The sequence below is a fragment of the Arvicanthis niloticus genome, chromosome 24 (genome assembly GCF_011762505.2).
Source record: "Arvicanthis niloticus isolate mArvNil1 chromosome 24, mArvNil1.pat.X, whole genome shotgun sequence".
Taxonomy (NCBI): domain Eukaryota; kingdom Metazoa; phylum Chordata; class Mammalia; order Rodentia; family Muridae; genus Arvicanthis; species Arvicanthis niloticus.
The window spans coordinates 3,787,289-3,811,549 of NC_133432.1; the positions used below are offsets into that span (position 1 = coordinate 3,787,289).

General features: G+C 52.0%; 1 protein-coding gene across 5 annotated transcripts in view; it reads right to left on the reverse strand.

Annotated features, from left to right (window-relative positions):
• Window positions 1-329: 329 nt before the first annotated feature.
• Kiaa1671 (KIAA1671 ortholog) overlaps window positions 330-24,261 on the reverse strand; it is a 146,793-nt gene continuing 122,861 nt past the window's right edge. For all 5 annotated transcript variants that reach the window (XM_076922415.1, XM_076922417.1, XM_076922416.1 and 2 more), the window contains 7 exons: window positions 15,315-15,433; window positions 11,094-11,337; window positions 9,192-9,366; window positions 7,439-7,557; window positions 6,768-6,910; window positions 6,031-6,113; window positions 330-4,366 (listed from right to left, as the gene is read on the reverse strand). In XM_076922415.1, coding sequence (XP_076778530.1) covers window positions 6,035-6,113; window positions 6,768-6,910; window positions 7,439-7,557; window positions 9,192-9,366; window positions 11,094-11,337; window positions 15,315-15,433 — 879 coding nt within the window. In that variant the 3' untranslated portion in view covers window positions 330-4,366; window positions 6,031-6,034. The remainder of the gene's footprint in view (window positions 4,367-6,030; window positions 6,114-6,767; window positions 6,911-7,438; window positions 7,558-9,191; window positions 9,367-11,093; window positions 11,338-15,314; window positions 15,434-24,261) is intronic.

The window sequence follows — 24,261 nt, forward strand, 5'->3', positions numbered from 1 at the left end:
GGTTATTGACTATCATTGCATAGGCTGTTGATTAGTACCCCTGGTCTCTATTCATCAATAACCCTAGCAGCTTCTCCCTCCTGTAATAACCAAGGACCCAGGGACCCTATTGCTTTCTTGTAGACATGCAGTTTCAGAGACACCATTGACAGGAAAGCTTTATTTACTTTTTTTTTTTTTTTTTTTTTTTTTTTTTTTTTGTAGTCTGGGTGTGCCCCCTTTGCACATGCAGAGTTCACCCCATTTAGTGCAGTCAGCTGGATTTCCTGACTTGCTTGTCTGTGCCAGAAAACCTCTTACAGTGACAAAATATAAAAGCACAGGGGACATCCGGCCACTGTGAAGTCCGGGAAGCCCGTTTGTTTTGACAGTAAAAATATACTTTTTTTTTTTTAATAGATGAATTCTCAGTCACACAGTCAGGTTCTTCCTGGGGCTGGCTACGGTGCCCACCATCTGCCTTCAGAAGTCCTGCAGCTTGTGGATTGGTAAGGCAGCTGTCAGAATGTCGCAGACGAGAGGCGCACCTTTGCAAGTCCGTCCCCATCGCGATGCAAACATCCCAGGTAGGACCCGGAGGAACGGTTAGGAAAATATATCCTACAGTCACATATATCATCCCGTTCTCCCACCCCAGCATACAAAGCATGTTGAGGAGGACCGTGATCATTCTAGAACAGAGTAAGAAACAGTTTGGTACAAACGCCTTCCGTAGATCAATATACAACCCCTGTGAGCCCCATATAACAGATTCTGTAAGGCGACACGGGACAACATTTAAAAAGCAGATTGTCCTCTAGAGGATAACAGATTTTTTTTTTAAAGCTGGCTCGGTGCTGCCAGGGATTGTCACGGCCCAGGTGACTCTTGGGGGGTGGAGTAAAGGATGCTATGAGGTGTCCTTCGCTGTGGGAGCCACGGAGACAAGGGATGTTCTAGGGTGTAATGAGATCACAGGAGAGGGACCGGGATGGGGAAGCCACGCCTCCTGCCTTCTGGAACGTGACCTTCCAGAAATGTCGACAGAGATCCTCTCTCACTGAGGGGCTTGAGGCCAAGGCAAGCTCAGAGATGTTGAGTGAGCCCTGCTAGTCCCCAGCCATGTCGGGAACGCTCCCTATGGACAGGTGGTGGGGCAAAGGCACATTTGGAGGGCACCGCATCTCTGTTGCCCAAATGATTTGTCAGGGCTGAATATCACCAGGGGGTGGGAGTGGCTTTTCACTTTTCAATCAAACCTAGACCCAGGGTGTGATCACCTGTGGGCACCAGGATGAGTGGCAGTAAAGCCAGCCCTTACCCGGCTGCCCACCCCGACACACACACACCAGGACTGGCTGAGTTTTCTTCAGGTTGAGGACTTGGGTCTATTTCTAACTCTCTGCCCTAGCAGTTACTTCCTGGAGGCGGCCATCTTGCAGAAGGAAAATGGGCATCTAGACAGAACGCTCGCTCCCGTACTCTACAAACCTGTCTGATCCCATCTGTCCCTGCATCCAACCCGGGGGCGTAAGATACATTTTACACTAGGCTCTGACTCCCCAAGGACCACCCAGTTTCTCTGCTGGAGCTGAGGACACTTGACAGCGCCATGCCATCTCACAGTGCAAAGGCCTCCTCTGTGTTTGAGGCCAGGAGCTATGCAGAATGCCTATCTACTGGATGGAAGGGCTGGACCCGAAGGCCAGATGTCAAAACGCTGATGGGCAAAGAGGAGGTGATGGAGCCTACGTGAGACTCTGCAAACAGCCAGTCACCAGGAGGGAGGGCTGGGGGAGGGGACAAATGTGTCTGAAGTGCACACACGGTTAAGGCATATTAGGTTCCTTTAAACGGACGGTTCTGGTGAGGCATACAACATTACTACTTGGCCCCAGAACCTCACCTGGTTTTAAAAAGAGAACTAAGTGAGCCAGCCGCTCAGCTCGGCTAAGGATCCGAGCATGGGCCTCTCTGCTCGCTGTGCTGCATCAACCCTAAACAGGGCACAACCAACTTGCAGCAGGTCACCCAGTGAGATAGTCAGATCTTGGGTTCTGAGGAGTGAGATACAGAAGCTTGCCCTGGCCAGAGCCGAGGTCCACATGCGAGGTCTTATCAGGTGTGAGGGGTTAGGTAATGAGACAAGGTAGGCTCATTTTGATTCCCCTGTGCCTTCCAATACTTAAGACAGGAGCACTTTCCTGCTGCCAGGGTCTTTATTTACACTAGGCTCCTAGTCCCCAGAAGGAGTCAAGACAAGTTAGAATCAAATCACGAGCAGAATGTTGCTTTGTTCTGTTTGAGTGTGTCTCATAGGCCAGGCTGCCCTGCAGCTTTCCTACACAGCCAAGGATGTCCTTAGACTTCCGAGCCGCCTCCCCATCCTCCCCCTCTTCTTCCTCCCTCCTCCTATCTGCCAGGTGCTAGAATCGCACAGATGTGCACCACCACACCTGGTTTATGTGGACCTGGGGACAGAACCCAGGACCTCCTGTGTGTTAGACCCATATTCTGCCAGTGAGCCATATTCTCAGTCCTGGTAGTGTGTTTGAAAAAAAAAACTCCCTGGAAAGCTACTGGGTCAAAATTGCTGCAGAATACAAAACTGATCAAAAACAAAACAAAACAAAACAAAAACAAAACAGACAAACAAAAACAAAACCAGGAGACAAACTATGGGAGCATCTGTGGGGAGACCGAACCCCAAGTGATTTCAGAGGGGCATGCCGGCTCACCACTAGCTCAGGGAAGAAAGAGAGTAGGGTACAGGGTAAACAGACTATGGCTCCTGTCTGTAGCCAGAGTACAGGGTGGGGTGCGGGTGGGACCTGCCATCTCCTTGGTGCTGAACACCTCAGCCCACAGTCACAGGCGACTATCCTAACCAGAGACACCAAGCATGGCTGTCAGTTCCCACCATACCCTTCCAAAGGGAAATCGGGCAGAGAGGGGCTGATGAGAAGGGAGCAGAGGCAAGAAACAGAGGAGCAGCCATGGATGGGGGAGGCTGGTCTTGACACCACTTGCAAGAAATTGATTTACAGAGAACAACTTCTGCCTCTGAGAACGTCAGGGCAGTGGTGGGCACAAGTGCCAGGCAGGCATCCATCAGAGTACCTGACCCAGAGCCCTCCACAGCCATGGACCACCTTGGGACTACCAAGGTTGTCACCAAAGCAAGATTTTAAAAAAGGTCTCTGAAAGCTGTCGGCATGCTGCAGGCAGCTGGCCTGGTGTGTCTGGCATGATGGCTGGTGCTGGGGCATCTGATGTCACCTTGAAGGCTTAAGAAAAAGACAGAGTAGGCCCAGGAATACAGAAGTTAAGCCTCCCTGGAGTGAGCATGCAGGTAGCACAATGGAGGACATCGTAGACCTCGTGGCCCAGCATCTGACCTGGGGCTCCCACTACAGGGGCCTTTCAGTTCGAACAGCATCCACGTAGAGCCTGACATTCACTAGGCCAAATGGATCATGGGTCATGGAAGGCGGGGTCAGGGACCCGTCTGATCCAAGTTGACTCAGTCGTGTCTTCTCTCCAGCAGGATATGAATGTTCAGAAAGAGCAGGTCCGGTATGTGAGTTGACCAGGGCACGGACAATTCCAACCGAGGTTCGGTCGTAACGCTTGAGACTCGGGGGGCAAAGGCTGCCCCCATGGAGATCAGAACAACCCAGACATGGACAAGGGTGAAAGTCAAAAGCTTTCGTAGGCTTGGACAGCGCTCAGGTAACCGGAGGCAACTGGACACTGTCTGCCTCTTCCTGCTGTCAATGCTGAGACATAAGCAAGCACTTGTCAAGGTTCAGGGGAAATTGGCTACATTATTGCTTTATCCCCCTCTAAAGCAAACACAAAATCGGTGAGACCCAGGCCAACTGTGCACACGGCCTCACAGGAAGAATAAGGGTATGGACAGGGTGGGGTGGGGCTGTGCTTAGAAATCAGAATGTAGGTTCTTAGTGGGGAAAGAAGAGCTTGTCAAAAAGGGGGTGGGGGATCAAATCCAACCCGGGAGACACCAGTGTAATGCTTGGATGGCGACCTTTGCCACCCAAGAGCCATTCGAGCTTGCTCATCAAAGTCCTTCCCGAAGGGCTGCCAGGAGGGAGCCCAAGAGCTGACTTCCCAGCCAACTGTCACACCAAAGGCCGATCCACAGGCAGGGACACTTCTTTAAGGAGAACTGAAAGATCTTTCTGTGGACTGGAGCGAGTCCCGGGACAGGGTCTTCCTGTGGGGACCCAGATGGGGCTCAGCACAGTGTCTTCAGGGTGGAAAGGCCCAGGCACAGGAGCTTGGTCAGGGAGGAGCGGGTGGCTTGGCCTCAGGTTTAGACATCCGGCAGTTAAGGCTTGAGTTTACGGGTGTAGTGATATCCTGTCTGCAGAGAAATGACAGTCCTTGGTTAGCAGAGCATCTGGCACGGCTGTCACCATCAGGGTTTCCAGCTTTCCCCGGGAAGGATTTTGGGGGAGATGGGGACTGACTGGCGCAAGCTGACTGGGGCAAGCTGAGCAGCGAGGCAGGCATTCTGACCGGGAGCTGTGAGCATAACCTCAGAGCCTCAACTTCCCTCCAGTGGGTTGTTGGTAAGACAGTTAGCACAGATTTCAAAACACCACGGAGGCTCTGGACGTGTGCCATACAGCAAGAGCTATGGGTGGGGGAGGGCTGGTCAAAAGCACAGGGCATGTGGGGATCAGAACACTCCCCCCTGTGCCCACATGCTGAACTCCATGACAGCCCCGACAATACAGAATAAACACACGGCCCTGAATCCTCCACTACCACCTGAAGCGGACCTGCCTGGGAATCTATCCATACATGTCCACTTGTATATGTACTTATGTGACACGTGCTGTATACACCTCTGTAACATCTCCACCGTGAGATGCACAGTCTGCTGGGAATTATTTAGAGTGTCATGGACAGAGCCAGGTGAGGGAGCCCCAGGGGGGGGGGGGGGGTCTGCAGGGCACTGGTCTAGCACGGGGTTCCAAGCCCCAGGGCCAAAAAAGAAAGCACAAGATAGACCAACAATGTGGGGCCTGCAGGGCCAGACAGCATGTCCACTCGGGCTGGGCCTTGCTTTCTGTAGACCACACCCAGGCCAGCTCTTACAGCATCCCACACTCGTAAGCCTGGGTTCAATCAATCTCTTTTATCTTCTCAGGTACTCTGAGGACCCCACAGCCAGAGGTACTGCTAACCCTTGAAGAGAGCAGAGCTCACACCAAATCTAAGCATGAGACTCCTAAGTAAACTTGGCCCTACCTACCCATCTGTGCCACCCCCAACCCACACCTTCAGCCAAGCCCACTGTGCTGAGCTCCACAAAGTATAGGACTCGCCTCTACTGAGCATGTGCAAATGTGTCACCATCGCCCAGGCAACAGCAGGGTAGACAAGAAAGCAAGGACACTGTCCTGGGGGTCAGAAGCCATCCAGGTGACTTAAAGGGCCACCAGGAGGGCTCAGTGGGTAAAGAAGCTTGCTGTGCAAGCCTGGAGACATGAGTTCAATCCCTGGGCCCCACGCACGGGTGGGAAGGAGAGAAATGGCTCCAGAGTTTCCTCTGCACCTCAGCCCTCAAACACCACATACTTATACAATGGTAAATACAGCTTAAAACTGAGAAGTGCTTTCAAGTGCACGGGGAGATCCTACGAGGGTTCCATGCAGATGCCAGACCATTTCACACCCAGCACGTTAGGGCCCTCAGATATCAGTGTCAGTGAGCCCTTCCTAGATCTCAGGTGAATACCGAGAGTCTGACTACATACAGTCTCTAATTAAATTGTAATTGCATAGTTTGTACGCTAAGATTTCCCTATACAAAACTTTGAAACTTCTCTGGATAAGCTGGCCTTTGATCTCCTCACTTTCCAAAGGTCTTGAAGGCGGCAGGAAGGTCAGGATCATGGGCTCAGAGTCCTGGTTACCCTATACCCTTCGCCAGACTCTTTCACCCCTGGTTCCTTTGTGTAACCTCCTCGCTCCTGAGCCCCGCCCCCCTAGGTCCTCGGTGCCCCAAGCCTGTCCTACCTGGTCAAGCTTGATTCTCATACAGGCTCTGCCTCTTCTTGGATTTCAGTTCCTTTAGCCACTGTGGCGAGCACTCCTCTGACCTGAAAGCACAGAGGTCACGGAGTCACCAAACCAATTTTACAAACGAGGAAACAGAGGCACAGAATGGTCACATGACTCTCTCGGGTTTCACAGCCTGACCACCGTCAGCTCGGGCCTGAGAGCGTAGGCTAAGCTGTATAGACTCGGCCTGCTCTGGGAGGGGCAGCTGCCTCCTCCCTGAAGAGCAGCCAACCAGTTAGGCCTCCTGACTCTGCCAAGTCAGAGTGCTTCCCAAACACAAGAGGAAGCAGGGGACCTCAGTTTCCACCCATGTGTGGAGGGGCTGTGCCTGGCAGGGGTTCCTGGACGTACCACGCAGCACGCACCCAGCACGTACGCAGCACGCACGCAGCACACACCCAGCACGTACCACGCAGCACGTACGCAGCATGCAGCACGTGACACGCAGCGTGCACCCAGCATGTACCACATCATACCCAGCACATACCACGCAGCGTGCACCCAGCACTCACGCATGCAGCACCCAGCATGTACCAGGCAGTATCCAGCACCCAGCACGCACCCAGCATGTACCTGTACCACGCAGCACGCTCGCGGCACCCAGCATGCATCCAACACGCAGCACCACGCACCACACACCACGCAGCAGCATCCTAAACGTGGGCAGGAAGTATCCTCATCCCCATCCTTACCTCTCCTCTTTCTCTGTGCTGGAAGGCAGCACCCGACTGCCCAGCACCCCGGGCTGGAAGGGCGACTTAGGGCTCTTGGGCTGGGGTGTCCAGCTGAGAGATTCTCCAGGACTGTCCACTTCTGGCCTCTTGGGCAGCTGAGCCTGGAGAGAGAGAGAGAGGAGGCCAAATGTCGCTGTCTCCTGTCTGGGGACAAGCCCCACCTAGCAGTGGTCCCACAGCAACAGCTCACAAGGCACTGGGGTGGTCCAGGCCGGAAGTATGGGACTGAGAAGTAAGAGACTGACAGCCTCCTCGGAGTGGATGCCCCAGCAAACTCACGCCTGCATCTGCACAATGACGCAGAGCCTGCGACACTAGAGTCCACAGGCACATGGCAGGGGTGACCGGTATCTTAAGACAGTGTGAGCAGGATTCCCCTGGAAGAAGCTAGACATAATGTCACGTGCCTCTGCCATTCCAGCACTCGGGTGGCAGATGGAGGCAGAGGATGTTTAATGGGTGAGCAATCGGAAGGGGGAGAGGGAGGCTGGTTGGTTAATGACTGATAGACAGGAAGGGAAGAAGGGCAAAGAGAAGAAGAGAAGGCATTGCTTGGAGTGGACAGACACAAGGAAAGGCCGGCAGGAAGGAGCAGAGGCATGCAGACTGCTCTTGGGAAGCCCTGGTACCTTCAGCACAGCTGGGTCCATGCCTGGGAACACGGGCATCCTCTGCGGGTGGCTGACGGGGGTCCTCTCCACCCTGGGCGGCTCTTCATCGGATTCATCCCTCCTGGGCGACTTCTCTTCTATTAAGAGAAGCATTCTAAGTCACTGGTGGCCCCTCCCACATCTCTGCACCAGGACACAGACACTCATAGCCCACTTTGAGCAGCTGGGCATGAGCCCCGAAGACTATTTTCTGCTCACTCTCTTCTTCAAACTCTGCCACCTGCTGGGAAATAGTGGCCACAGGCCGACCGACCGCCCCCCTCTGGCTCCTGCCACTTTGGAGGAGTCATCCTTGACAGAGGTAGAACAGGTAGCAGAGACACATTCCACCAACAGGGGGCGATGTGGAGCACTCCAGTGTCTCTTCAAAGCATCACCCCAAGTCAGGGGCTGGGCCAGGGGATTCCTGCTGCTGGGCTGCTGGGTAAGGACTTTCTGCCTCTCTAAAACTGGTCATCGGTGGAGCACAGCACGTCCTCTGGAGCCCCAGGCTAAGCTGGACACTGGGCATGCTCAGAAAGATCGGCCCCAGCCTTTCTAATCTCCAGGCATGCCCTCAGGGCTATGGAAGCCACAGGTTGTGCTGCCAGGTCCCCAAGAGGGAATCTAGGTGCGCTGGCACTGTGGTGGGCTGCATTTGCTCCAGGTGGGTTGGCATGGTTCTGGCCCAAAAGACACTCAGTTGCGTATTATTGAGCCCATGTGTATGTGTTCATGTGTGCACCTGTGTGTACGCACATGCCATGATGCTGGACTTCACCCACACCAGTCTCTTCAAGCTTTATTTTTTGAGACAGTCTCTTACTGAACCCGGAGATCGCCAGTTCGGCTAGAAGAGCTGGCAGGAATCGGTTTGTCTCAGCTCACTGGTGGCTGAAGCTACGGAGGACATGGGTGTTGGGGAACTCCGGTCCTGGTACTTGTAAAACAAGTAGTTTACATATCCTCCCAGGCCCCGTCACACATTTAACCTTCACTCGCTAGCACGTATGGACAATGAGAAGCCAAGACCCAAGCCCAACATGTGTTTAGGCATCTGACCAGAGACTGCACTTGGTCATGCTAATGTCTACCCTGTAGACCAGGCTAGCCCCAAACTCAGAGATCAACCAGCCGCTGCCTCTTAAGCTCTGGGGTTCAAAGTGTGTGACATCACACTAGGCTCTTTGTATTTTGGTTTTGTTGTTTTTGTTGTTGTTGTTGCTGTTTGTTTTTTTAAAAAAGGGAGTCATGGGCTGGAGAGATGGCTCGGCGGTTAAGAGCACTGACTGCTCTTCCAGAGGTCCTGAGTTCAATTCCCGGCAACCACATGGTGGCTCACAACCATCTGTAATGGGATCCGATGCCCTCTTCTGGTGTGTCTGAAGACAGCTACAGTGTACTCATATATGTAAAATAAATAAATAGATTTTTTTTTTTAAAGTCACATTATATAGTCACAGTTGGCCTGGGACTCACTTTGCAGGCCAGGCTGCATCATGTTTTCATCTTGCTTCTGTCCCAAACGGCTGGGATGACAAACAGGCACCACCACACATGGATTCAGAACGCATTTAAAACCACACTTACGGCGGGTTCTACAGGACGCAAAATTCCAGCTTCTTGGCTGACTGTGTCTGGAACCTTCTAAGGTCAGGCTGATCTTCCCAGGGTTTAGGGTACAGCCTGCTCAGTGCAGAATGCGGGTTAGACTCAAGGCGCACCGGCATACCTGTCGAGTCCTTGAACATCCACGCGCTGTGTGATTCCTCTTCCAGAGGGGACCGGCTCTCAGACTCACTGAACTGGCTGCGCCGGAGTGAGTGAGAGATGGGCGCCCGGCGACGGCTTCGCTTACTCAGCTGCACCCGGGTCTTGAGGGCACTGGAGTCGAGGACTGAGGTTTGCTTTAGGGGTGGCGAGGAGGAGGCAGGAAGGAAAAGAAACTGTAAGCGGAGGGCACCGTCTGCAGGCTGTGTATAGCCTTGTTCACACGGGGCGTTCTCAGGGGCGCACAGGAGACCCCGTGTGTCATGCCGTGAGCCTCGACTTCTCCATGGAAGCCATGCAGGTACCATAAAACGCAAATGGGCAGAGGACACAGGCTGTGACGTCACACAGGCACCGGCGCATATACAGATGGGGGGGGGGAGCTCAATACATGTTTGTTTTCTGTCTGGTGAATAGCTTAGCGAATTCTCTCATTATGACAACCATACTCATGGAGTCTCTGAGGTATTCACTGTGGCCCCCATGATAATCCAGGGCACAAGTGGGAGGGGAAGGGTCACCTACAGAACACCAGTAAAGGACCTTCCATGTCCACAGGGCTACCCTGGGAATCTCCAAATGATCCCCACAGGACACCCAAGTCATGGTGGCATCCCACATAAACCTCAGTTTACCCTGTGCTTAGGGCCACAAACCTCAGTTTACCCCATACTTAGGGCCACCAGCCGATGGGCAGCCATGTCAACCTGCTAATCCAAAAGGCAGGCAGGGGATGTCACCCCTCCATTATCAGTACGGACCCGGGATGGAGCCAGCTATCAGGGACCCAGGGCTGCTGATCCTGCCACTGCTGCTTACAAGAGCACAACAGGAAGCGCTCAGAGTTCTAGAAGAAACGTCCAGCAAGACCTCTGTGTCATGTGCCCCGTATCATGCGCGCACATGAGCTGCAGAAGGCTCGGCGACCGTGAGGGCTCGGTGTACCGTTCAGTGAATTCTACTGAAATCCTTGCAACACCCAGAGAGGTGAGCACCATGCCTCCTTATAAGGCACAGGGTCCTCGAAGGCTGATCTTGGCTTTTTCTGTCTACACTCTAGTCTAGGGGTTCCACAGGAAAGACCTTGCCATGTGTAGGCTGTGAGTCTCCTTGGAGGCCTCTTAGGGGCCCCTCAAGGGCATTTGGAGCATCAGTTACCCAAGAGTGAGGACAGGAGCTCGGCTATCAGGAGTGAAGATGGCAATGGTCCCTATCCTCCATCCTCCTGTAGGCTACAGGGATGATACTATCCTGCATCCTCCATGGAGGTTAGGGTTTCTGGAGCAGGGTCAGATCCGGTTCTGCTCCTGAAAAGACCAGAGCAGAGCACTGTGCAACCTGGGACTCGAGATAACAGGCACCTGGGGGACGACTGTGCCGTGCGACCCAGGCAAGCTCAGTTCAGGTCTAAGAAGAGGACCTGTGCCCGGGATAGCTGTCAGAGAGTCCTTCGTGCCTGCTGAGTAAGAACCTGGAGAGCCCGTCCTCTGTGTTTGCTCTAGGCAGGGCCCGGGCTGTGCACAGCCAGCCGACAGTGGCAAACCACAGGCAGACCCGTGGGCGCTCAGAGCATGCTGTACCTTGGACACCCGCGATCACCTTGGAGGCCGTGGAGCTGGATGTGTGGGTTATTAGTAAGAAAGCTGAGTGTCAGAGAGAGGAAGGCGTTTGCCCCCAGATGCACAGCTAGTAAGGGGGCGCCCTATGCTACAGGAGGGTCCATGTCAAAGGCTCTGTCCCGTGCTCACTGCAAGGGTTCCTGGCATACAGAGGCTGTCCTGGAGGGGGGACAATCCCACACAGGCCTCGACTTCCTTTTAGTGACTCTTTCCATCCCAGCCACCTCCACAGGCTGCAGGCTTACATGCATGAAGGAGAAATCATCCTCTCCCTCTGCAGGGCAGACGTCTGATGGAGGTGGCCCCTCTGGGCCATCTGTGGACTCCAACTCAGAACTGGAGCGGTCCACGCTGGAGCTGCGCCGGTCCCTGGAGCTGTCATGCTGTTCCACCGATGTGGACTCGGTGTACGAGGACAAATGACTGCCTGGGGGCTGCTTTCCCGCAGACGCGGCACTGCTGTCAGGAGACGGAGACTCGGGGCCAAAACTGCAAGGAAAGGCAGAGGGTGACAGAGGTCACCGAGGGTCCCAGAACACCAAACCCGGAGCACAGAAGCATGTGGCTCAGAGGGCAGTGGGGCTTCCTGGAAGATCCTCCCTCTGGCAATAGCAGCTAGGGGTCTGTTGTCCCATGAGACACTGCTCAAGTGCAGAGCACGGATGGTCCTCAGACTCCAGAGACTGTACACCACCCAACACAGGAGCTGCTGGGTGCAGGTTGCAAAGGAGAGCCAAGACCCGACCCAGAGTGATGGCGGCTCATCTGGAATGTCCACAGGAGGCAGAAGCAGGAGGGTCAGGGGATGGAGGCCAACCTGGGCTACACAGCGACCACCCGTTCCAGAAACAGAGAGAGAGAGAGAGAGAGAGAGAGAGAGAGAGAGAGAGAGAGAGACTGAACAGACTGACTGACTGACTGGGCATATGAATGAATGAATGAATGAATGACTCACTGGCTGGCTGGCTGAATGAATGAATGAATGACTCACGCGGACTGGGTGAATGAATGAATGAATGGCTCACTGTATGGCTGACTGAGTGGGTGAATGAATGAATGAATGAATGGCAACACAGGCCATGGGGAGGTATGTGGTAAATTTCAAGGCTCTGAAGAAAAGAGGACCAGGTGCCTCAGACCTCACTCAGGTCCTTCCATGTGGGGACCTGCCAGGACTCATCAGGCCACTTCTGACACCAACCCTGGGGACCTTTCTAAAGACAAAACCCACCTCCCCCGCTCTGCACACTCCTTTGATGACCTGCACAGCATCTGACACGATGCGGGGTCCCATGTGGGCAGCTCATGCTGCATTTCCACCGGTGAGGCAAAGTCAGACGGTCCCTAATAACCAGCAGGGAAGACTGGGCCTCAGGCCTCCTGATTCAGACCAACAGCTGCCTCGCTCACTCAGCCAGCCAGTCAGCCAGTGAGCTACTCAGCCATTCACTCACTCATTCACTCATTCAATCCTTCAGCCAGTCACCCAGCCAGCCAGTCAGCTAGGGAGTCACCTAGTCAGTCACCCAGTCAGTGAGTCAGGCATTCAGTCATCTACTCAGTCAGCCATTCACCCAGCCAGTCAGCCAGTGAGGTACTCAGTCAACCAACCAGCCATTCATTCATTCATTCATTCAGCCAGTCACCCAGTCAGTCAGTCAGTCAGTCACTCCCTCACCCATTCACTTGGCCCCTCTCTCCCTTCAGCCATTCACTTGCTCACTCAGTTACGTGCTGACTCATTCACTCGGCCAGTCACACCTACTACCTCAGTTCCCCACTCGCTCAGTCTCTCAGTCCCTCCCTCACACACTCAGTCCCCATCCCTTACACACTCAGTCCCTCTCTCCCTCCCTCACACACTCAGTCCCCCCTCCTTACACACTCAGTCCCTCTCTCCCTCCCTTACACACTCAGTCCCTCCCTCACACACTCAGTCCCCTTATCCTTTACAGACTCAGTCCCTCTCTCCCTCTCTCACACACTCAGTGGAGACATGAGTACCTACTATTCCCGGCACCGTGTAGAAAATGGCATCTTGGGTACCACCCAGGTCACCAGGACCATTGCAGATGGAAACACTGTAGCCTCACCCTCTCCTCAGATACAGAAGGAACACGGAGCTTAGACAATGTTGCACAGGAGCGTTCCCCTGATACCCCTGGGGCAGAACTCTCAATCCTGGAGTGCCAGTCTGTTTCCCAACTCCAAGAGGCTTTCGTTGTTGGGGTATGAAGATGTTAACTGGGAAGGGGGCAAACCCAGAGGCTGAGGGAAGTACCACCATCCAGGCAGTAGGGGGCACCACTGTCCAAGGCAAGAAAACCTGGTCCCAGGAAGCTGCAGTTCCTCTGGAGGACAGCAGGGGGCACCCACCATTGGAAATTCCAAGGTCTCAAATCTTGAGACAGAAGCTGGGGGAATGGGGGTCAAATAACCAGACATTTGGGAACTCTTGTGGGGATGATTACGAATACTCACCACACACATAAGTCACAGGTTAGGAACAGAGGGAAAGATGGGGGCCCGGGTACAAGCCCAGCTCACTCAGTCACTGATATAGTGTTCCTGCCTCTCTCTGAGCCTCAGTTTCCCAGCCTGGCATGATGTCCACAGACCACAGGGCTAGTCAGTCAGGCATGACTGGAGCCTGCAGCAGATGCCAGACAACTGACCTCTCTGGGGAGAAGGAAAGTGCCCATGGAGAGATTCATCTGGCCCAACCTGCGCCCCCATGAGGGACAGGGTGGGTTCTCTGCCACCTCCTATCTGCAGTTCCCAACAGTTGCCCCAAAGGTTCCCTCCCAGCTAGGCAGAAGAGGGTCCTTTGAGACACACACACATGCTCACACTGCTTATAGAACAGTATGTGGACCATGAATCATCTGGAATGCATACATACACACACACACACACACACACACACCTGACAGCACACACAGAAATGCAGTTATGACCCTGGGGCTGAGAGTAGTTCTTTGGTTTTACACCCTGACGTTGGTTGCTACTGTTTATTGTTGTGTATAATTGTTTCCTGGGCTTGGTGTAGACCCAGGGCTGCTGTCTGTCTGTCTGTCTTCAGCAGATTTACATAGTGGAAGAACACACTGGACACAGAGCTTACCATGTGTAACACACACTACAGTGCTGTGCAGCCAGTCCCAGAGTCTCATGGGAGGGACCAGGCTTTGACACTGTAATATGACATTGTCATCTACAAATGTTTTAAAGCACGCGTGGAGCTGTCCTCGGAGGCATGTGGGGAACCTCGGGTTTGACGAACCTCAGAATGCTACCACAAGGTACCCAGACCATTGCCCATACCACTGACCTGCCTCCTGTTTACAGCAGCATTCGAGTTTACTAAGTCTGCCTGTCACACAGTGTGGCTGTCTGTATGTCTGTCCTTGTGGGTGTCTGTCCCTGTGGGTCTGCCTGTCACACAGTGTGGCTGTCTGTATGTCTGTCCTTGTGGGTGTCTGTCCCTGTGGGTCTGCCTGTCACACAGTGTGACTGTCTGTATGTCTGTCCTTGTGGGTGTCTGTCCCTGTGGGTGTCTGTCCCTGTGGGTCTGCCTGTCACACAGTGTAGCTGTCTGTATGTCTGTCCCTGTGGGTGTCTGTCCCTGTGGGTCTGCCTGTCACACAGTGTAGCTGTCTGTATGTCTGTCCCTGTGGGTGTCTGTCCCTGTGGGTCTGCCTGTCACACAGTGTAGCTGTCTGTATGTCTGTCCCTATGGGTGTCTGTCCCTGTGGGTCTGCCTGTCACACAGTGTAGCTGTCTGTATGTCTGTCCCTGTGGGTGTCTGTCCCTGTGGGTCTGCATGCTCCTGGCTGTGTCCAGGCTGCTTGCCTGTCATCAATATTTTACACTTTATTTCCCTCTTTTTTTTTTGTGATTTTCTGATACCCTTTGTATGACAACGGCCTCTTCCCGTTACAATTTCTTAAAATACAGAGATTTCTGAGTCAGCCACATAGGTTCTGCACTGAATAGTTTTATGTCAACCTGACACAAGCTATAGTCATCTGAGAAGAGGGAGCCTCAATTGAGAGAATGCCCCCATTAAAATCAAGAGTGCATGCAAGGCTGCAGGGCATTTTCTTAATTAGTGATTGATGGGGAGGGCCCCGCCCATTGTGGGCAGAACCATCCCATTATGAGTGGGGCTAACCCATTGTGGGCGGGGCTATTCCTGGGCTGGTGGTCCTGGGTTCTGTAAGAAAGCAAGCTGAGCAAGCCATGGGGAGCAAGCCAGTCAGCAGCACCCCTCCATGGCCTCTGCATCAGCTCCTGCCTCCAGGTTCCTGTCCTGACTTCCTTTAGTAATGACCAGTAATGTGGAAATGTAAACCCTTTCCTCTCAGTTGCTTTAGGTCAGGATGTTAATCACAGCAACAGAACCCCTAACCAAGGCAGCCTCGGTGTCACTGGGTGCCTGGCAGCCTCTCCCAGGTGTGTCCTACCTGCCCCCGTTCTGCTGCTGGTCTGCCCAGGTCCCATACTGGCTGTCGGCTTCCTGCACGAGGGTGTCAGTGTCCTTGGCCTCGGGCGCTCGCCTGGAGAAACACTGCTTCAGCTGGTTCTGCAAGGACACGAGGAGGGATTCAGGCACAGTCACATACCCCACAGCACCCGGCTCCCCACTGCCCACAGACGGGGCTTCCCATGTCAGGGCAAAGGAGACCAGTGCCCCAGTCTGCTGAGACAGGACAGGAAGCAGCGCTTTCTGGGCTTAGATGGGCACTCTGTGTCTTGGTTTAGTATGAAATTTCCCCCGTGGCGCTTCTGTGGAAACACTTGGTCTCCATCTGGGAAGTTATGAAATCTTTGGGGCTTAAGGCTTCACCAGCAGTGTGGGCTGCTGGAAGCCGGCTTAAAGTGAATCTGTCCTGCTTCCTGTCCGAGCTCTGTGCAGATCCTCCATGTGAGCAAACTTCTAACACCAAGGACCAAGCAGCTCCTGTGGCCAGGCCTTTCCACCACAGTGGGCTTTGTTCTCTGGAGCCATGGACAGAGAAAACCTCGCCTCCATTAACCAGAATCCCCTCAGTTAACCAGAACCCCTCAGTTAACCAGAATCTCCTCCATTAACCAGAATCTCCTCCATTAACCAGAATCTCCCCCCCCCTTTGGTTTTTCTTTTTTTCTTTTTTTGTTTTTGTTGTTGTTGTTGTTTGTTTTTTGTTTTTGTTTTTGTTGTTGTTGTTGTTGTTGTTGTTTTTGTTTTTCGAGACAGGGTGCCCTTTGGTTTTTCAAGACAGGGTTTCTCTGTGTAGCCCTGGCTGTCCTGGAACTTACTCTGTAGACCAGGCTAGCCTCAAACTCAGAAATCCACCTGCCTCTGCCTCCCAAGTGCTAGGATTAAAGGCATGTGCTATCACTGCCTGGCTCGTTAACCAGACTCTTAATACAGTGCCAAGAAAAGTAACTTATCAGAACCAGGTACAGAATCCTGATGCGTGTCACCTGGCCTTGTCAGTGCCCCTGTCCAACACAATGCAGCCCATCTCCTCCCTCTTCAATGCTCTAGAAACACCAGGCAGGCCTGTTCCCACTTTCCAGATTTACCAGACCACCTCCCAGCACTGTCCAGCTCAGTGCCCGCACAGCAGTGACCCTGAGCCCGCATCAAGTCACCTGACACGAGGCCACCTCATAGAGGGAAAGTGATGCCCTGGACCACCATTGTGACTTGTAGGCTGGGAACAAGGGGGCAGGTCATCATAGAACTGGCCGTGGGCCCTATCTAGTGCCTGGCATCAGGGGTGGCTCATGAGTCAGCATGACACCTGAACTGCTGACTTCCCCACTCATCGGGATGGTACGGGAAAGGCCTTGTCTTGTATTGTCACCATGGAAACCAGCCACTCTGCCCTGGAGCTCTCAAGAGTAACCAGAAGTGGCCTTGGGTGGGCTGCTCGCTCACAATGATTCAGACAGCCTCCCAGCCTGGCCTCTCATGACTCTCCAGCTACCGTCTCTCAATGAGGACTCTGGAGGTGGGGGATGAGGGGAGAGAAGATCATCCTATCCTGGCATGGCTTCCCCCCCACTTCAACATCTCAGCTGAGGCACAGAGTACTGCAGCATCAGGAACAGCCTTTCTGTGTCACCCCAGGGACAAGGCCCACCTCTGTTTCAAAGGAGTTATAGTGGGAGCTGTGGCCGGGAGGAGGGCGGGGGCGCTCATTGGTAGAGCACCTCTCAGCATCACATACACTCACTCATACATCCATACTTCGTGTGCACACCCTACACATTCATACACATATGCACACACACACCCTACACATTCATACAGACACATACACACACACACATACACACACCCTACACATTCATATAGACACATCTGCACACACACACCCTACACATTCATACACATATGCACACACACACCCTACACATTCATACAGACACATATGCACACACACATGCAGATACCTGCACACACACACCCTACACATTCATACAGACACATACACACACACACATATACACACACCCTACATATTCATACAGACACATATGCACACACACACCCTACACATTCATACAGACACATATGCACACACACATGCAGATACCTGCACACACACACCCTACACATTCATACAGACACATACACACACACACATATACACACACCCTACATATTCATACAGACACATATGCACACACACACCCTACACATTCATACAGACACATATGCACACACACATGCAGATACCTGCACACACACACCCTACACATTCATACAGACACATACACACACACACATATACACACACCCTACATATTCATACAGACACATACACACACACACATATACACACACCCTACACATTCATACAGATACATGTGCAGACACACATGCAAACACATGCACACACACACACCCCACACATTCATATAGACACATACACAAACACACACACATACACCCTACACATTCATACAGACACATATGCAGACACACATACACACACATTCATACAGACACATATATACATACCCACAAACACAGACACACATTCATACAACCCACACATTCATACAGACACATATGCATACACACATACAGACACATGTGCATACAACCCACACAGACACACATGCACACACATACCCTACACCTTCATACAGACAAAAACATATGCATACACCCATACACATACAGGCACACATGCACACAACCCATACACACACAGACACCCTACACATTCATACAAATAAGACACAAATGCACACATGAACAGACACACACGCACACAATCCCCCACACAGGCATACACGGACACACCCTATACATTCATACAGACACACATGCAGACACACATGTACAGAAACACATGCACACACAGAGACACACACAACCACAGTGAACATGTGTAAATAACCATCACCCAAATAAAACATCCTGATTGACTCTAATCTGGGATTTTCTTTGAGTCAGTCCCTCCACATGCTCGCTCCTCAGTGGCCAGAGAACATCCCTCTGTGTGGGACACAGTTCCAGTCACATAGGTTCCCAAGGGTGGTGACTGCTAAGCAGCTGGCTGTTCTGAAACAGTCAGCCACAGGGTGTTCATCCTCAGAATGTCAGAGCATCTCAGTGTGCACTCCCCAAGACAAACGCAGTGTGGCCCAAGACAAGCTGATGGCTCTGCCCCGCCTGAGGCAGCACAGGGAGCGGATTACAGCATACTATGGGGTGGTGGGAGCTTCAGCTGGGTCAATGCTTGTATTTTTGCATGCCAAGGAACATGGAACATGTTCCACAGCCTGCCACCCTTGGAATTAATTCTCTCTGGGACTCAAGATGGAGCAGATGCCACAGATCTTCCCTGACTCCACCCAAGCTCAATGCCAAAGTTTTTCTGGGAGCTCTCATGACTGCAAGGTCCCACACAGTCAGTCGCAAATCCTTCTGGGAGCTCTCAGGGCTGGAAGGCCCCACACAGTCAGCTGCTTCCTAAAGGACTTGCAACTCTTACACCTTCTAGAAAGCCTTCCATTCAGAGTTCACCTGAAGGCAAAACCTTCTGCTGACTGAGTGTTGTCTCAGCTCTGCCCAAGCATAAACAGACAGGCAAGCAAGCAAAGGCCTCTGAAGCAGCTGCCTCCTGGCCTACACTGGGTTAGAGCACATCCCTGTCCTGTTCTTCTGGCGTACACTCTGTGGTCAACAGCATCCTTTTTGATGCAAACAGTGGGGCGTCCTCCCTGGCCAAGTGCTCTCTTAGGAGACAGGAATACCTCCATGACGACTTCCTGTGACATAAACAGTAAGACTTTATGGTGGCTGTGACCCTTTGCACAGGTCTGGCTTGGATAGCAGCTGAGACCTCTGGTGGTAAGGAGAAAATCCCATGTCAGTCAAAAGCAGAAGAGACAGGATGTGCCTGAAGGTACTATAAGGAGAACATCTGTGCCCTGAAGGTGGCCTCTCCTTAGACCCCCAGCAGCCACTCCCTCCCTCGCTGCAGGGGCTCACAGAGGCTAAGCCAGCGGCTCTCAGGGTTCTAAGTCAAAGTGTGGCTTCTTCCTTCCCGACAGCGGCACAGATCTTAAGCCCACCTGTTGGGAGCCTGGCAGTGCTGGCTCCTCCCTGTTTGTGAATGCTAAGCTCTGCTTTCCCTGCACCTCTACCCGCCCTACACTGTTATGTCCTCTCTCAGCCCCCAGAGATGAAGAACCTGCAAAAGACACCTTGTGTTCCCTGGTGACCCAGGCCAGTGTGATGCATGTCCGAAAACACATAACAAGCTTGGTGGGATTGGTTCGTGCCTATAATCCTAGCGCTTAGGGGACAGAGGCAGGAGGATTGCCTATAATCCTAGCACTTAGGGGACAGAGGAGTTTAGTGCTAGCCTGGGCCCCGTACTGAGTTCTAGGCTAGCTAAAGCTTCAATGCAAGAACCCATCTCGAAAGAGAGCTAAGTCTTGGTAAGAGCAAGTGAACACCCCAGCCCCTGCAGTAGTTCTGCAAAGTCTTAAATCAGGGGAACCAAATTCTGGACATCAGACCCTGGAGGGAGGGGGCGCCCCTCGGAGGCCATTCAGCCTGCACTTTGCCTGCAGAGGAAGAAACCAACACACAGGAACAAAGCCAACTGTTGGCTCTCCATTTGCAAGATGGGTGAGCGGCAGGGCCTGGAGGTGGGGGGTGGTTTCATCTGTGGGATCCACAGCTCTTTTCAGACCCCCCCCCCCAACTCCGCAACCTACTTGCTCTACCTTTCCCACAATGCTTCAGGAGGTTCTGATAAGGAGACACACAGGAAAACAATGTTATGAAAACCTCAGGAAAGGTCAGGCGGCAGCGCATGCCTTTGATCCTGGCACTTGGCAGAGGAAGGCAGATCTCTTGTAAGTTCATGGCCAGCCTGGTCTACATAGGGAGTTCTAAGACAGCCAAAGCTACAGAGAAACACTGTCTTGAATGAACAAAAAAGAAGGGAGGGAGAAAGGGAGAAAGGGAGAAAGGGAAGGGAAGGGAGAAAAGCCCACTAGCTTGGCCTAGCAACTGACAAGCCCCAGAATCACAATGGGCGGAAGTTCCTCCCCAAGGTTTGCACTGAGAGACCAGGCTAACACACCTCTAAGCCTATGTGGAAACAAGTCAGAACATTTGTCTCCCAGTTTAAAACCTGCAGGTTTAGCTGAATCAGCAGGGTTAGTCACAGAAGTTCATCTCAGGCAGACAAGCAGGCACACTCGGCAGGTTCCCGCACACAGCCGCTCCCAACAGGATTCACCATCATTACAAAACATGAACAACAGCCTAAGCTGAGAAGAGGGTGTAGACCACAGAATACAGAGTCCACACTGTGCCATTAAAAACATCGTGCATATGGTACATTTGTCATCACCGTGTCCCGAGGACTGTGTGCCAGGAAAGTATCTTGTCTAGAGAAGTGAGTACACGTGGGTGTGAGCAAACAACACATAGAGGTTCAACGGCAGATCGGCTCACACACAGTAGTGCTAGGAGTGAGAGTGTCCCTTAGAGACAGACTGCGACTTTACTTAGCACACACGCTTGGCACTCCACCTTGTGAATGACCCTGAGATGAAACTGCCTCCTTCCTGCTGTCATGTTGTACAAACTGTCAACTTGGCAGGGTCTAGAATCACCCAGGAGAGACACCTGTGGGTGTGTCCGTGTAGGGTTAATGGAGATCCTCACTACACAAAGGCAGCTGAATCCCAAGGCCTGGGCTCCCAGACTGAATAAAAAGACAGTGAGCTGGGCACCAGCGTCCATCCCTCCCTCCTTCCCAACTGTGGGTATCTCGGGACCTCACTCTCTGGATGCTGGGCCTTTCAGCCATGATGGGTTCCAGCTGTGAGCCTCTGGCTGCCTTGTTTGGGTATTTTGTCATTGACAGCGAAGTGAGTGATAACATCAGGTTATCACTTATAACTAACTAAGTGACTAAGTAAACAAGCCCCTGACAAGTGCCACGAAACTCCATTTCGAGCAGGAGGCTGGCAAGACTGCGTGTGGCCTTATGCAGTGCTTTGCTGACTCCAGATCTGCAGCCCAAGCCCTTGGGGAAATGCCAGGCCTGTAGTAGTTGTTGAGTAAGTACATTGGGGCTACATATCTCTGCAAATGCATACATATACATACACAGATACATCCTATACATGTACATACATACACATATAAATACATATACATCATATACATATACATACATCATATACATACACATACATCATATACATACACATACATCATATACATACACATACATCATATACATACACATATACATACACATGCATCATATACATACACATATACATACACATGTATCATATACATACACATACATCATATACATATACATACATCATATACATACACATACATCATATCATACACATACATATATACATATACACACATATATATACATATACATGCATCATATACATACACATACATATATACATATACACACATATATATACATATACATACACAGATACATCCTATACATGTACATACATACACATATACATGCATCATATACATACACATACATATACACATACACACACATATATATACACACATATCATATACACACATGTATACATACATACATGATATACATATATGTACACATATATCACCTACATATATCTATACCAATACCTATACCTATACATAACCATCCACATACAGATACACACATACATACATCATATACATATACACACATATATCATGTACATATACACATATGTGTATGCATGTATGTACACACATATACATATAAACACATACATCATATACATACACATGTATCATATACATATAAACATATACATATGCACGCATACACCATATACATACACATACACATGTATACACACATATACATATATATTAAAATGAATAGGGATGAATTCCCAAGCCAATACTGTGGAGGAGGAATAGGGAGAACATCAGGCCTGCATGCATTTGAGTGTCTGACACATCTCCTAAGACAGAGACCTGAGTCAAGTGGCCTAGATGACAGCACAGTTCCAAGGAATCTGAGAAGCCTGCCCCTTCCCCGCCACTCTACACCCCAGCTGTGTGAGGAGCCATGCAGTCATGGACCTAACTGGCATGGGAACACCGCTCTGTCTCATTGCTCCAAAGCAACTTCCCCTCCCGTGCCCAGGTCAGCCTGGGAACACAAAGGTCATGCTCATTACTCATCCCAGTGGACCTGGGATGTAGGACCCTGCATGAACCCATTTCACAGGGGAGGAGACTGAGGCCCAGAAAAGGGATTCCATAGGCTCCAGACCACCCACATGTCTAGGAAACGGTAGGACTGGGATGTGACCCCAGGTCTGATGGACACCCAGGACTGAGCACATTCCTAGTTTTTCTGGCTCTGAAGCAGCGGGGCCTCAGCAGCAACTTCTCAGAACAAGGGCCAAGTAGGGTGAGGCACTCAGTGGGAGCACTCAGCAAACAGACAGAAAGGAGGAAGGGAGGGAAGAGACAGACAGCTGGACAAGGCTCAGCCAGGCAGGAGGGACACTGAGGTACACCCGGGGCAGAAGCTTGTGTACCTGAGCCTCAGAACCGGGGTCTGGATGGCTCCCATCCTAGACCTCTAGCCACGCACTGCCCTTCTCCGGGCCTCAGCTTCATCTCCTGGTGAGCCACGGGTCTCAGTGGCCCCCGGCAGCTTCAAAGGAGGCTATGCGGCCCACTCCTGGGGCCTTGAACCAAATCCGGATTCGCAAACACTCAGTAGATCTAGATCGGCTAATTGGGTCTGGCGGTGAGCAGCTCAAACCTCAACCTTTTGCACTGCAGATTTGAGCTTGTGTAGGGGGCGGGGCAGTGGGCGGGGCAGGGGCGGAGCAAGCTAACTGTTCTAAGCAAGGCTCTGTGACCCAGCAGCCCTGGATGAAGCCAGCTCTGCCGGTTGTTGGCTGGAACAACCCTCTGCAACCTCAGTTTCCCGGTTTGGGAAAGGTGGTGTGGGGTGCTCGGGGTTCTGGGAATCTATTAAATATCTGACCAGAGCTTGCACACGCTTGGCATTTGGGTAGCGCTGAACAGAGGCCAGAACAAGACATGGTGCCTATGTACGTTGGCCAGCTGCCGAGACATCTTACCAAACACTGTAACAGCATGTTAATAGACTCACCATCCAGCTACGACCCAACAGGTCCCTTAGGGCCCCAACACTGCCAGGTCACCCCCACCCCCCATAAGGGCAGCAGGTGAAGGGACCTTGTCAAAGAATATGGGCTTCGGATCTGCTGGGCTGTGTCAAGAGACGGCTCTGGCACAGACAGCCTGTCTCCGTCTCCTTAGGACAACGTTTTTCCAAGTGATAGAAACACACGCCAGACAGCTGGTCTGCAGAAGGCTTTGGTTTCGGGGTTGGGTGTGTGGAGCGGGCTTTCGGGAAAGCTATAAAGGGAGGTGACAGCTGGAATGGCAGGCTGGGTCCCAGAGAACCCCTGGGGCCTGCGCTCCGCTCCTCCGTGTATCAGATAAGAGTATAAAAGCTTTCTCGGTTTACACCACGGCTACATCCTGAGAAGCAAGCATGGCTCAAGAAAAGTTCTGAAGTGGAAAATACCATGAACATACCTCAGCCACTGTAGGTCCCAGCCCAGCCCGGCCTCCAACACGAGTGGGCGACCACACCCACTGGAGTCTGATTCACCAAGAGGTGTTGGGGATGGAGAGATGGTTCAGCGGTTAAGAGCACTGACTGCTCTTCCAGAGGACCTGAGTTCAATTCCCAGCAACCACATGGTGGCTCACGACCATCTGTAATGGGATCTGATGCCCTTTTCTGGTGTGTCTGAAGACAGCTGCAGTGTACGCATATAAATAAAATAAATACGTCTTTTAAAAAGAAGTGTTAAATT